Below are 16,058 nucleotides of genomic sequence, written 5' to 3' on the forward strand. Positions count from 1 at the left end.
TTGATATTTGGGTGCATGCAAAAAACCATTTTCCATTCATTTTAGGAACATATTTATCTTTTAACATTTCATCATAGCTTGTATTAGAACTAAAAATGAATCAGGTCCAAAAAATATGAATGTTAAAATTTAGTCTTTCTTGTGTGGCTAGGAGATTCTTTCTCACCAGGCTTACTAAAAAGATGTTGGTTTTTCTCACCTTTGATATACATGCCTTCAAAATTCCCTTCCTTTGTTCTTAGTGTTCTAGCCACCATTCTCATTTTCTCACCTTTGATATATCATCTTCAGAAATCCCTTTCGTTGTTCTCAGGGTTCCATCTCAACAACTACAACATCACTGCTTTCCAGTGTAATTGTCAAGTGGTTTCCGCTGCAAACTAGATACAAAAGAGTTATTTAAAGTAGAATGCAATGATATAAAACTCAAAATCCTTGAATTTCACTGTATTTATGAAGTAAAAAATCTTCAAATTCCCGTAAGATATTTTAAAATCACAAGCCAATAAATTAGCATATTGGTAGGTGGTTTCACACCTCAGACTAGATACACATTAAAATTACTAAAAAAAAGAAGTAATCACATGAAATTCAAAACCTTGGAATTTTTCTACTTATAGCAATAAAGAGGAGATAATTTTTTTACCATATAATCCATTAAGCCATCTGCTCTAGCATTGAATCAAAGTTGTATGTTGTAGAACCCTCTGCTTTAATTAAAGATTCGACCTTTGCTGTAGTAAAATCATCTGCCTCAATTAAAGATTAGAGGTATTTTGTAGTCAATATAAATCCTACAAATGGTTGTAAGGAGCATCTGAATCATGTTGAGGCTGAGTGGAGAAGGCATGAGAAATTCAAACAGTAAAAAATAGACAAAGCTTCTATGCTTTGTGATGTCTATCAAAGGTCTTTGTTACAAGCATCAATATTTGGAGACTGAGTAGGTTGAATAGCATTATAACTAACTAATACCTGTCAAAAATAAATCTAATGGTCTAAACTATTTTAAATGTCTAACATCCAAATCAACGACTCATGAAGGTGGGTTGTTTGTGCTGATCTCTACAACATGGTACGGCTCTGCAAAATGGTATTACGGGACTCCGTTTGAACGGGGCTATCAGGCCGGAAACGGCCCTGTAGCGCCCCGTATACCCTCTCCTATCCATGTTCCCGCCTCCTCTCATTTTCGCCGTATTTACCCTGCTGCGACAGCCCCCTTGTTTTTACCCTACTTTTTACTCCGTGGCTTAGGGTTTGGTTTTTACCTGTTTACCCTGCCCGCTCTTGGAATCGCCACCGCGTCTGCATCCGAAGCTACCTGCTCTGCCGACAGCTCAACCGATCCTGCTGCAGCATCTCGGCTGGAGATCCCTCTACCAGTCGAACTCTACTAGCGGTCATCATCTACGGTTAGATTCGACCTCGACGGTTATCAGATCCCAAGAAGTTTTCATCGGAAGCAGTTATGGACGAGCTGGTCGACTACTCGGCATCCCCGCTGGCTGAGAGCTCCATCTGGCGCTCATCTTTCTCGACCTCAGAAGGGTTTATCAGTGAGAACCTTACAGCTAGCTTTGATGACCCTTCGCTTTCGGCTGAGCTGTCCATCCCTGCGTCCTTGCACTCTGGCGAACCCTCCTCCTGGACTGAGTTCTCAGTGCCCTCGCCGGCCACCCTTGGGTTTCTTGCGACCTGTCTCCAACCCTCCCCGCCGGCTGATGGTCCCCCCTCTCTACCTGACCCCCCTGTCATTCCCCCCCTGCCATCTGGGCCACAGGAGATCCCTATTCCAGCTGCATCTAACCCCTCTCCCCCCCCCTGGCCTCATCTGGGAGCTACCATCCCATTCCCCCTCTCCCGGAAGTTATTCCCCCTCCATGTTCGAACTCTAACCCCCTCCCTGACCCCCCGATTTCGATCCCTGGGACTGCTGATCTCCCTAGCCGTATGTCCGCCCGACCCTCGAAGAAGTAGCGCTGTTACAAATCGAGGTCTGAGGACGCTTTCCTTAGGCTCGAAGAAGACATACAGTGGGGAGACGCTATGGACCTTGCCGACCGAGTTTTGGTGGGCCGAATCAGGGGCCGTCAAATCTCTGTAGACAAACTGAAGCAGTGGGCATCAGAGATTTGGGGCAAATACTTGGTGGAGATGCCATCGGTCCAGACTTTTGTCAAAGGATGGTTTGCTCTGCGATTTGCAAGAGTGGACCACACTAGTTGGGTTCTCTCCTCATTCTGGCATTTCGAGAAGGCACCGGTCCTCCTCAAACGCTGGTCGCCTCTATTTGATCCTGAAACGGAACAGACTGGAATTGGACCGGTTTGGGTCAGGCTCCCAGGACTGCCTCCCCAATACTGGTCGGAGGACATCTTCAGAAGAATTGGAAACACTTTGGGTACATTTATGGAGTCGGACAAGACATTTATTCAGACGGGGGCGATGGCATATGCCCGGATCCTGGTCCATCTCGACACCAGAGGCGGCATGCACAAATACATTCACATCCAGTGGAAAAATTACTCCAGGAAACAAAAATTGGACTATGAGGGCATCCCATACCGTTGCAGGAGATGCCATCAGGTGGGTCACCTCTATAAAGACTACCCGCTACTAAAAAAGGAGCAGAACCCCCCCAATTCGCAGGAGGCCCCGGCAACTATGGTTCTACCTGATCCTCAGGCGGCGACGGCACCACGGGCAGCGCACAACATTACATCTGATACGGTGGAAGCTCCAATGGTCCCCAGACAACGGAAGCAAGGAGGTACCCCTGCTCGGCCTCCATCTCCACCAGTGACGCGCTCAAAGGCGGCCAAAGGTGATGTATTCTCATCGGGTACGTTTCTCCCCTCAAATGATTCTGCTCCGCATATACATTTGTTGAATGTTTCACACCCCCTCCCCTCTCTTCACCCTCTCAAGATACCCCTCCCTTCCTCCCCCTCAGCCCTTGACCTGGTCAAGGTATCCAACATGCCTCATCCCCCCTCCCGATCGCACTACCCTACCTGTCCTATTCCCCAACCTTCGGGGCTGCTATCCCCCTGCTCCCTCCCATCCTTCCCCACTCACCCCTCCTCCTCACCCTCCCCTTCTGTTAACTCATCCCCGAGGTATGCCACTCGCTCGGCTTCCAAACGTCTGTAATTGGGTGCTGTCGGACTACCTGTTGAGCCCCACTTCCTCTCACCTAAACAAGGTAGAGGCCGCCCCCCCAAATTAAAAAAAGCTAAGTAACAAGCTGGGGTAGATGTCCTCCAGGGTAAACAACAAACCATCGACTAGGTACTTAGAGAACCGGCTACCCTCCCCCACTCCCCTCCATGAAAATTATGTCCTTGAACTGCAGAGGGCTGGTCAGCCCTGTGAAAAAACTGGCCCTTAAGAGACTCATCTTCTCGGATCCGGTGGATATTATTTTACTGCAAGAAACTTTATGTATAGCTGACCTGGCTTCATCTATTCTCAGCTCTTGGCTGCCAGGCTGGACTTTCTCTGCTCTGGATGTCTCTGGACGTTCGGGGGGAATAGCCTTTGGGTTCAAAAACACCTCCATAAAGCTGATAAACATTTGGGGTGGTTTGGGTTACCTGGGGGCTGATATCTACTCAAAGGAGCTAGAGGAGGATCTTCGTATCCTCAATGTTTATGGACCATGCACAAATAGGGAGCAATTCTGGAGAAAGCTTATAAACTCCCCCCTCCTCCTTGCTGAGAACATAATTCTAGGAGGCGATTTGAATTTCTCCTTGGGACATGCTGAATCCTGGGGTCATCTGGGGCAGATTGATCCGCTCTCGGACTTCTTTGGGCACATACTGGAGGACCACCACTGGATAGACATCCCATAGGCAAAGCTACAGTACACTTGGAAGAATAACAGAGTGGGGGAACACGGCCTAGCCAGAAGACTGGACCGATTTATCATTAAGGAGGCCCTCCACTGCAATCACCCCAGATCCAGGCAATGGGTGGGAAGTGGGGGCATATCGGATCACAGACCGATATATTTTGAAATTGGAGCAAGAATTCAGAATAGCAAGGCCCCGTTCAAGTTCAACTCCTCCTGGCTTCGGGACCCTGAATACATCACTCTCATCTCGGATTACTGGAAATCACATCCCCTTCTGATCGATGCTGACCCGATCCCCTGCTTTCTAAAGAATCTCTCTGAAATCAGGATTCTCTCAAGGAAATGGGCGCATCAAAAGAGACTCCGAGATGACCAGGCGATCTCTCTAGCTGAACAAGCTATTGCTGAATGCGAATCTCTATCCTCTGGCACTTACATCTCCCCGGATCAAAAATCCTCATATGAAGGCCTCATCAGTCAAAGATCACAAATCCTTCGCGACCGCGAAGCCAGTTGGAGGCTTAGGAGCAGGGCCATTTGGCTAAAAGAAGGGGATGAGAACACAAAATTTTTTCATCGTTTTGCAAATGGAAGGAAAGCGATCAACACTATTTGGGAATTGCAAGATGATCAGGGCCACAGGATCAACAAATCTAGGGAACTTGCTTTCCTAGCCTCCTCCCATTTCAGGAATATATATGCAGCCCCAAGGGAAGCAAACCTGCTAGAAATCATGAGAGTAGCTGAGCTCTTCCCTAGATTTGTGGACAATGATGAGGCCGGTGAGCTTATTAGAGATATTACTATGGAGGAAATGGAAGCTACAATGCGGGGATTTCAGAAGGACAAGAGCCCGGGCCCTGATGGATGGACCATTGAATTCTATTTAGCTTTCTTTGAGCTTATAGGGCCTGATCTCCTTAAGGTACTTAAACAATGTTGCATCTCTGGCACTCCTTCAGCCATCAAATCTACTTTCCTATCCTTGATCCCTAAATCAGACAAGCCCTCCTCTTTTGATGACTTCCAACCTATCTCGCTCTGTAACTGCCTCTATAAGATCTGGGCCAAGATCCTAGCCAACAGACTCCGGCCCATCCTCTCGGCCCACATCTCCCCTGAACAATTTGCTTTTCTTCACCGCCGTCAGATTCATGAAGCCATTGGCACCGCACAAGAACTTCTTCACTCGATGCATATCAAGCGCCTGAAAGGTATGATCCTCAAAGTTGACCTCTCCAAAGCCTTTGATAGGGTCAATCACCTCTATATTCGCATGCTCCTCACTCACTTGGGTTTCCCCTTCATCTACATTAAATGGATCATGAATTGCATCTCCGAGGTCTCATACAGTGTCCTCCTCAATGGATCCCCCTCTCCCTCCTTTACAGCGGAGAGGGGCCTCCGCCAGGGTTGCCCCCTATCCCCTCTTCTTTTCCTCATTATCATGGAAGGGCTCAGCCGATTGATAGCATCAGAACACAGCAGGGGAAGGATAAAAGGGATCAAAATCACTGATAACTGCTCCCTCACTCATCTGCTGTTTGTGGACGATGTGCTTATTTTCCTTAATGGTAGCCTGGCCGACACATCTGCATTAAGACACATATTTGATCTCTTCCAGAAAGCCACAGGCATGGTAATCAACATCCAAAAATCAACTCTCACTGCTGTTGGATGCTCCGCAAATGAGATAAAATTCATGGAGAACCGCTTCCCTTTTCAAATTCATCAGATGGAGGGAGGCCTAAAATACCTGGGCTTCAGGATCAAGCATGGGGGATATAAAATTGCGGACTGGACCTGGCTCATAGCCAAGGTAGAGAAAAGACTAAATGTTTGGTACAACAGATATCTCACCAGGGCTGGAAGACTCACACTCATCAAAGCAGTCCTGGAGGCTACACCAGTGTATTGGATGTCACTGGCCTGGATCCCCAGAGGTATTCTAAGCCGTCTACAAAGGATCTGCTGTAGTTTTCTGTGGAAAGGAAATAAGCAAGGGAACCTCTTCGCTTGGGTCAAGTGGGATACTATAGCAAGGCCAAAAAAATGGGGAGGTTGGGGCATTAAAAGACTAGATCTCTTCTCTAAAGCCCTGGCTGCAAAACTAGGTTGGCAATTGCTCACAACAAACAGCCTCTGGAAAAGAGTGGTAGAGGATAAATATATAGCCCCGGAGAGCATTCACAGCTGGATCCGCAGAGTGCAAAGAGAACAGGGAAGATACTCCAACATCTGGAAGGCGGTCATCACCTCCCTCCCTCTCATCCGGGACGGCCTAACCTGGCGGATTCAACAAGGGAACTCAGTTCGTATCGGCATCGACCCTTGGATCGGATGTGGCAATACCCATCAGATCACAGCACAGCTAAGAGAACATCTGACGGAACAGGGCATCACTCATATTGCACATATTGCCGATAATACAAATTCCAACTTATTCCAACAAGCTTGGAGATCGGCTGATGCCCTTCACATTCCGGAACAGTGGAGGACTGAATGGGAGAACTACATTGATGCGCTGAGCCAAGCTCGCATTAGAATTACTGAGGAGTATGACGAGTTGGTATGGGCCCATTCAAAACATGGTTCATATACTCCAAAGGAAGGGTACCTGCAGCTTATGAACCAATTCCAGCTTGAACAACCACAGCAGTGGTGGAAGGCCATCTGGCAGCTCAAAGCCGCCCCTAGGACCCGAATGCTGATGTGGGCTATCCTCTTCAACAAAGTACCTACGGGCTCAAACCTGAAGAAAAGATCTTTTCATGGACCTTTCTGGTGCCATCTATGCAAGAACAGTGATGAAGATACATAACACCTCTTCTTACATTGCCCTGTGGTTATGGAACAATGGTCCCACATCACCTCTGATCTCTCCTCCCCCCACAGATGGGTTGGCCAAAACATCATGGATGCCTGGATTCACTGGTTTGAACACCACTCGGGCAAGGCTCAGAACATCCCTCTCCTTATGTGCTGGTCAATCTGGATGGCGCGCAATCGCTCCATCTTCGATCATCGGATACCATCCTGGCCCTCCATCAGAGCCCACACCATGGCTGATTATGCCCTCCTCCCGGACGACCCTCCCCCTACCCAGCCCCGAACCATCTCCCCTGAGCTCATTGACAAATCCTACCCCTAGGCCTATTTTGATGGCTCAGCCCAAGACATTGGATGCGGTGGGGGCGCTCTGCTCTACCTCCGGGAATCTCACTATTACAAGCTTCAGATGTTTTTGGGGAGAGGAACCAACAATTTCGCTGAGCTCTCCACAACCATGAATTTGATTCATTTTGCACTACAGAAACAATGCACAAAATTACAATTATTTGGAGATTCTCAAATAGTTTGTAATTGGATCAACAGAAAATCAAACTGCAATGTATTTTCTTTACAACATCTACTGGTGGAATCACACAGGCTAATTGCTGCTTATGAAAAATTTGATTGTAATCATATTTACAGGGAGCGCAACTCAGGGGCAGACCAATTGTCCAAACAAGCAGCGCAGAGGCAAGAGGAAGACTGGTTAGTGGAGGAGAACATGGATGGGACCATCTACCGTTACCATCACAGGCCATACATAGACCTGCAAGCTCAAAGAGGAAACACACAGTAGATTGGCACCATCATTTAAATACTTTTTTTTGATACTTATATGCACGGTGTGTCATAAAAACTATAGTTTTTTATAACAGCAATACACCTATATAGTATTAGCTTATGGACTTCACGGTCGACACAAGCCGGAAGTCTCATTATTTTTTGACTACTGCTCTGCTGAACATGCGCGGAGACTTATATTTCATAGGCTGGAACCTTTAATAGTTATATGTTTCTGCTCTGCTGATCATACGCGGAGATATGAACATTTACAGTTTATTGTCCCTCCCTGCGTGGAGGAAAAGTTAAGTGATCTTTGGTTCTTTCTTTTTTGGTACAGAATTTATGGATGAATATACATGCTGTATATATACACCATGATCTGAACAGAGAAGGAGATGGTCTCACTCAGTATATGTTAACACATCTGCAAAATGTAATTTTCTATATTAATGAAAATTGCGACTTTTTTCCATGTGAAAAAAAAACGACTCATGAAGGTACAACCTGTAAATAAACTTTGTTACAATGTTGTGGATCATTACCATGACTTATCAATCACATGCCCTACTTTTGAGATATATATCAACCTTTGATATGCAACTACTACTGAGAATATTGTAAAATATTCCATACAAGTCAAGTCCCTACCATCCATCTAATAATTATTGAAAATAAAATTACAGTTTTGAAAATTCAATTTCAAATATATGCATAATTATGTTCAAAGAGATATTAGTTCTATAATAATAAAAAAATTATTTCTATATATTTATATCTCTCTAAACTTTAGGTCTTTGAGTGATCACTTTAAAGATTGTGAACTACCTTAGATCAATTCTAAATAAATAAAAAATGTGCATTATAATCTTGATGGAAATGTTAATACTATATCAACTTCGATATTTTTATTATAATTAAATAGATGATTTTAATATATATATATATATATATATATATATATATATATATATATATATATATATATATATATATATATATATATATATATATAAGGTACAATAATAATAATTAGTATTTATTAAAAGCATAAAAATGTTTGAAGCAATAGATTTTCAAATTTTATCTGTTTAATAATTATTTGTTATCAAAGTTTCAAGTCTAGAAGACGACCCATTGTCAAGACTAAATGGTTGAGAGGAGTAGAGAGGACTTAACCATCCCTTTTTCTATTTTTATTCTCAGTTTGTCTAGCCAATGAATCTCATGGAAATTCTCCCTTTCATGCTTCGTAATGATGCTTATTTGTAAGGTTTTTTTTTTAATTATTATTTTTTAAATTAAATTTAGAAATGCACATCTCTTCATTTTTTATGAATCATAAATTTAGGAGGTTGTAGAAAAATATATCTTTGTGAGTTTGATGATAAATATAACCATTACTCTTAATATTGAGAACTAGAGTTATGGGTTATTATGTCATGAACAGCTCTACAGTCCAAGAACATGTTAATATGTTATTCTATAGAGATATATTTAAAAACAATAAAATAATATTTACATTAAGGAATTAAAAAATAATAATAAAAAAATATGATCAATGTCAATAATATGTAAAATACTTCAATTTACACATTAATTTTATATCAAAATTATATATGAAGATAAAGTAATTGAATGTTAAATAATAATAACAATAAGAATAGTATTTTACTTTTTAGTATGAGGAAGATATGTAACTCCTTCATTCCCTACTTAAAAAGAAGTTGATAGATGACATGTTAAAATAATATCACATATGATGTGTAATTCATAGGGCTGAGAGACATTCTATAGCTCAGTATGAGGGTGATGTTCTAGTGGCACTACTACAAGGATACTTTTAAGACATTTTTTTAAGACAAAAGAAATCTTTTGTCTTAAAAAGTCACTTTTTGTTTTAGTTGTTTTACATTATTTAATATCAACTGAATTGTCTTAAATATAAAATTTTAGACAAAAATAGTTTGAGACAAAAATATTTTAAGACAAAAACTTTATATTTAAGACAAAAATAGTTTGTTATGAAACCAACTCACAAAAAGATAGAAAAGAGAGATCCACGCCTTAGAATTCAGCCTCTTCGAGGGGGCAACCTCCTTTACATTACATAAATGAACAATTCTTGGATGATACAAATGACAAAAGCTCCTTTCTATATATAGGAGTCTAAGGAGTCACAATATAATCCAGCCGACCTAACAATAATAATATAAAGCCACAAAAATAAGAATAGAGGGATTCTATGGGGCACAAAAATAACAAGAAGGGGGTAATAGAGGCACAACAATATAAATAAGGGATATAACTACAATAGTAATGGGGTAATCACTAGTATTATAGGGACCCAACATGCCCCTCTCCTTCAAAAAAGTGTTGTCCTCAACGCTTGAGTAGTTCTGGATACTTCTGCATAAAATTCTCATCCTCCCATATGGAATCTTCAGCGGATAAGTTCTTCCACTTGATAAGATACTCTGAAATTGATCGATTTCGTAGCTGTCGAGTTCTTGTTTCTGTGACTGCTTCCGGTTCCAATATAATTTTCCTTCCTCATCAAGTTCTGGCAATATTGTTTGAACTGGGAGCTTGTCGCTTATAACTTTCTTTAAACATGAAACATGGAAAACTGGGTGCAATCGAGAAGCTGCAGGAAGCTCCAATTTGTATGCCATAGTACCAATCTTTTGCAACACCTTGTACGGACCATAATACTTTGGTGATAATTTATTATCCTTCTTAGCTTGCTTTAGGGACATTTGCTTATATGGTTGTAGCCGTAGGAATACCCAATCACCTACATCAAAAATTCTTTCACTGCGATGTTGATCTGCCTGTTGTTTCATTCTATTTTGTGCCAACACGAGGTTATCCTTTAAGAGTTGGAGGACTTGTTGTTGATGTTCGATGTGATGTTCCACTGCCTGAACCTTAGAATTTTCTCTTAAATATGATGTGATGCATTGTGGTTGATACCCATAAAGTGCCATAAATGGGGTCATTTTTGTTGTTGTATGGAAGGAAGTGTTATACCACCATTCAGCCAGAGGCAACCATTTGACCCATTGTGTCTGTTTATCAGATACAAAGCAACGAAGATATCCTTCCAAACATTTGTTTACTATCTCATGTGGCCCATCAGATTGAGGATGATAAGATGAGCTATGAGCTAACTGAGTACCAAGACAAGAAAATAATTCTGTCCAAAAATTTCCAGTGAAAATGGGATCTCTGTCACTTACAATAATCTTTGGGTTTCCATGTAGCTTTTGAATTGTTTCCATAAATGCAGTAGAAACTGTACTGGCTTTAAATGGATGTGATAATGCACAAAAGTGTGCATACTTGGTAAGTATCTCAACTACCACCATGATGACACTCTTTCCCTCAGACTTGGGTAAACCTGTGATAAAATCCATTGAAACCTCCTCCCAACGTTGGCTTGGAATGGATAAAGGTTGTAATAGACTTGGTGTCTTAATTGTTTCAAATTTATTTTGTTGGAAAACCAAACAATCCGCCACAAACTTTTGAATATCTGATTTAAGGCCATCCCAAAAAAATTCCTTCTTAACCCTGTGGTAAGTTTTTAAAAATCCTGAGTGCCCTCCTAAGGGAGAAGTGTGCAATTCCATAAGAATATTTTGTTTTAGCTGGGAATTCTTACAGAGGTATAAGCGATCTTTGTACCATAATGAATCATTTTGCCAGCTAAATGTATCAGACGTACTAGAATCTTGTTGTAGCTTCCAAATAAGTGCCCACACTTTTTCATCATTCTTCCATTCCTCTCTTGCTTCGTTTATCCAATCTGGTTGGATAATAGAAATGGCGCACAAGAATGCTTCCACATCCTCATCCGTTCTTGAGAGTGCATCTGCCACCACATTTTGCTTCCCTTTTTTGTAGATGATTTCAAAGTCATAACCCAACATCTTTGTGACCCACTTTTGTTGCTCTTGAGAGGATAATATTTGTTCTAAAAGGTATTTAAGGCTATCATGATCCGTTTTTACCTTGAAGTGTCTACCCATTAGGTAGGGTCGCCATTTCTTAAGTGCATGGAGTATTGCCAACATTTCCTTCTCATAAATAGCTTTGCTTAAAAACTTTCCCTTGATTGGATGACTTTCAAAAGCAATGGGTCTTTCATCTTGCATTAGAACAACACCAATTCCATTTCCTGAAGCATCACATTCCACAATAAAGGTTTTTGTGAAGTCCGGTGTAGCTAAGACCGGTGCTTGGCACATTGCCTCTTTAAGATGTTCAAAGGCCTTTGTTGCTTCCGGAGTCCATGAAAATGCATCTTTCTTCAATAATGTTGTTAGAGGTGCTTCTATTCTCCCATAATTCTTAACAAACTTGCGATAATACCCTGTCAACCCTAGAAATCCTCGCAGATGCTTTATGGATGTGGGAATTTTCCATTCCTTAATGGCTTTAATTTTGCTAGGGTCTACCTTACCTCCTTCATGAGATACAATATGACCCAAATATTCCACCTCCTGGACTCCAAAGAAACATTTGGATCTTTTCGCATATAATTGTTTCTCCTCCAATAGTTGTAGCACCCTGTCAACATGTTCAACATGATCCTTCCAAGACTTGCTGTAGATTAGTATATCATCAAAAAATACTAACACAAATTTTCTAAGGAATGGTTTGAAAATTGAATTCATCAAACCTTGAAATGTTGAAGGTGCATTAGTAAGGCCAAAAGGTATGACCAAAAATTCATAATGACCCTCATGAGTTCTAAATGCCGTTTTTGGAATGTCTTTAATCTTCATTGTGATTTGATGATATCCCAGACGAAGATCCAACTTAGTGAAGTAAATTGGTCCATGCAGTTCATCCAGTAATTCATCAATGACAGGAATGGGGAACTTATCTTTAATAGTGAGCTTGTTGAGCTCCCTATAATCCGGACACATGCACCATGATCCATCCTTCTTGTGCACCAATACTACTGGAGTAGAGAAAGAACTTTGACATGGTTGAATTATACCAGCCTCTAGCATTTCTGCAACCATACGTTCAATTTCACTTTTTTTGACATAGGGATATCTGTACGGCCTGATGTTTGGAGGAACACTTCCTGGAATCAGATGAATAGCATGATCATGATCACACATAGGTGGGAGACCTTTGGGAGTATCAAATACCATGGAATGATTGTCTAGGACTTTTTGGAGATCTGGAGAAATAGATGATTCCGATGTGGAAACATCTATCGAACATAATTGTGCAATTACACCTCTTTGCTCCTTTTTTAGAAGCTTTGTCATACCATTAGAGCTGATTATCTTTCCTGGTTTCCTTGCAATACCCCTTAATTCAACTTCCTTTCCTTCCGTAGAAAATTTGATGAAAAGTTCATGAAAATTAAAAGCTATTGTACCCAAGGATTGTAGCCATTGGACTCCTAGTACAACATCAGCACCTCCCATTGGAATGGAAAGCATTGGGCTAGTCAATACATATTCTCCCATGGATAGCTTCATATTATGGCACCTTCCAGAGAAATTTATTGTTCCTCCATTTGCAATCATCACTTGACACTCTCGTGCTAGATATAGGAAGCAATTCAATTCTTTTGCAACCCTACAATGAATAAAATTGTGGGTGCTTCCTGAATCAATCAACACTATTACCTTTTTCTTCTTGATTTGTCCTTCTATCTTGATGGTTTGAGGAGTGGTAATTCCCACCAATGCATTACAAGATATGGTCGGATTTATTTGCTCTTCATCTAGGCTTTGTTCCTGGAGTATCTCTTCTTCTTTTGACCTTTCTTGCTCCTTTTCTTCTTCCTCTTCACAATCTATGTAGAATAATTTCTTCTCAGCACACTTATGACCTTTAGTGTATTTGCTATCACAACTGTAACAAAGCCCTTTTGCTCTTTTTTCTTCCAATTGTTGTGGTGTCAACTTTATAGGTTGTGGAAGACTAGGGGCATCAACACTTCCATCTTTATAGTTGTGAGTGGTATGCTTCCTGGTTGCCATAATTTTGCTTTCCATTTTTCTTGCTAACCTGAATGCCTTCTCTAATGAATCAGGTTCCCAAAGGCAAACATCATGTTGGATATTATCCTTTAAAGACCCTATGAACACATCAATCCTATGCTCCTCTGGAATATCTTTTACCCTTATGTCCAATTTTTGGAACTCCTCAATGTGCTCCATTACTGAACCCTTTTGTTTGAGACTTATCAATTGGCTAAAAAAAGTGTTGCTTTTTGTATCTTCATAATGTGCTATCAATTCTTCCGTAAAAATTGCCCAAGTGATAAATTTTTTACGAGAGCAAAGCCATTGATACCATACAAACTGATTTGGTTCCAAATATACAGTTGCCATACGTACCTTTTGTGTGTTTTGCACATTATTGAGATCGAAGAACTGCTCCATCTGTAATATCCATGTGGCAGGATCCTTGCCATCAAACTTCCTCATATCGATTTTTGGAATATGGTGGGTCTTCGATCCAACATTAGAATCTATGGAATCATGATTAACATTACTTTTGTTCACATCATGAGTTTCCTTTACAACCTTTTCACCATTAGTAAGTATCTCTTGTAGAAAATTTGTCAAATCTGTCTTCAAATCTGCCATGTCTGTCTTCAAATCTGTCTTCAAATTTGCCATGTCTTTCTTCAAATCTGTCTTCAAATCTATCTTCAAATCATCCATCTTAGCTTCCACGCCACTTATCTTAGCTTCTGTTAGCTTTTGTGAGTGTGACATGTGTTGCACTTGTTCTTGTAATTTTGATATATCATGTAGCATTTCTTCCTCTTCTTCATGAGTCATGCTAGAGCTTTCAGGTTCCTTACTAGGTGTTTGATTTTCTCTCCTCGGGGCATCAGTTACCGATAATAATGCTTTACTATGCCCTTTGAGTTCTGTTAATCCAGGCTTAGACAAAAATTAAAAAAAACTACACACCTTTTTTCACTTTATAGAAGCCTGATATTGAATCTGATGTATCTTTGTAATTTCGCATCATCCAGTTCTAAAATTGTGACTTGTAGTAGCCTTCTGTATCCTCCTTCCAATGCCACAAGTCTGACCCAAATTGGATTCTCCGAGGAAGAGTTATGTGAAATCTCCCACAGTGACTTTCTTTTAGACTAGCTCAGTAGAGCGAACTTGTACGACGTGCCACGAGTCACTGTTTCAATCTTTGAATCTGAAACATGCATACAAGAAACTACAGTCTGTCCTCTTTCTGTACCTTGTAACAAAATTTCAATCCGATACCCAGAGAGAAAGTTATGACGATTTTCCCCAGGTCACCTGTTTTGAATGTAATTCAGGACTCTGCAAAAATACCAACTCCCTCAGATCATATCTCTGCAAATATCGCGCGAAAAGCTCTGAAATTTAGACCCAAGGTTCAGAAAGATTTCTTCCCAAATGGGTTTTTTTTGTGACTTCTGAAACATCACAGAAAAAAAAGTTATAGCGAAAATTCCACGATGACCTGTTTGGAGCAGCGAAACCCTAGAATCCAAAGCTCTGATACCAAATGTTATGAAACCAGCTCACGAAAAGATAGAAAAGAGAGATCCACGCCTTAGAATTCAGCATCTTCGAGGGGGCACCCTCCTTTACATTACATAAATGAACAATTCTTGGATGATACAAATGACAAAACCTCCTTTCTATATATAGGAGTCCAAGGAGTCACAATATAATCCAGCCGACCTAACAATAATAATATAAAGCCACAAAAATAAGAATAGAGGGATTCTATGGGGCACATAAATAACAACAAGGGGGTAATAGGGGCACAACAATATAAATAAGGGGTATAACTACAATAGTAATGGGGTAATCACTAGTATTATAGGGACCCAACACAGTTTAAGACAAAAACATTTTAAGACAAAGATTTATATTTAAGACAAAAATAGTTTAAGAGAAAAATATTTGAGGACAAAATTTTATATTTAAGACCAAAACAGTTTGAGAAAAAAATATTTTAAGACAAAACTTTATATTTAAGATAGTGGCCATCTAAGACAATGCCAGTTAAGATGAAACCCATTTAAGACAATTAACAATTAAGACAAAACCATATCAATTTAAAATTGAATTTGAGATTCCTTCTTAAGTCCTCCAACTTGAAGGCTACTACTGTCTCGCGCCTATAACGAGGTTGTTATTGCACTTATCATTCATGTTATCTTATATAAATACAATGACTTGTTGCGCTCTTTGTTTTGTGGGAGTAGTTGACTTTGAAGGATGCGACAACGTTTCCTGGAAATATTTCCCAGACATTAATTCTTCTTATGTCCCTTCGATCTCTATTGATACAAATAGAGACAACTTGTCTGTCATTGTATTAGACACTACTACAAGGAGGGGTATTTTAAGACAATCTTTCAAGACAAAATAATTTTTTTTCTTTAAATTTTCGATACCAGGAGCTACTAAAAAAGGTAAAGGTAAAGGATTAGGGGTCCATCTTTATGTTGTTGATGGGTTCTTTAGGAAGTAGAGTGATGGAGGCCAAAAACAATTGATGCAATTTAGGGCGATGGAGGCCAACAACAAAGGTTTTC

General features: G+C 40.6%; 1 protein-coding gene across 1 annotated transcript; it reads left to right on the forward strand.

Annotated features, from left to right (window-relative positions):
• The first annotated feature begins 2,049 nt into the window (after nucleotides 1-2,049).
• Nucleotides 2,050-3,860, forward strand: LOC149259713 (uncharacterized). Its single transcript, XM_089455018.1, has 2 exons — nucleotides 2,050-2,845; nucleotides 3,361-3,860. The coding sequence occupies exons 1-2, from the start codon at nucleotides 2,050-2,052 to the stop codon at nucleotides 3,858-3,860; spliced, it is 1,296 nt and encodes a 431-aa protein (XP_089311144.1).
• Nucleotides 3,861-16,058: the final 12,198 nt, after the last annotated feature.

This window comes from Pinus tabuliformis, chromosome 6 (genome assembly GCF_031772625.1).
Source record: "Pinus tabuliformis cultivar Carrire ecotype Pingquan chromosome 6, CPIR1, whole genome shotgun sequence".
In the NCBI taxonomy this organism is placed as follows: domain Eukaryota; kingdom Viridiplantae; phylum Streptophyta; class Pinopsida; order Pinales; family Pinaceae; genus Pinus; species Pinus tabuliformis.

Excerpts from the sequence above, each read along its gene's own strand:
- LOC149259713 (XM_089455018.1), top strand. The coding sequence starts at position 2,050 with ATGGACCTTGCCGACCGAGTTTTGGTGGGCCGAATCAGGGGCCGTCAA. Across the intron at positions 2,846-3,360 it reads AGGTGATGTATTCTCATCGG|GGCTGGTCAGCCCTGTGAAA; the intron begins GTACGTTTCTCC and ends TGAACTGCAGAG.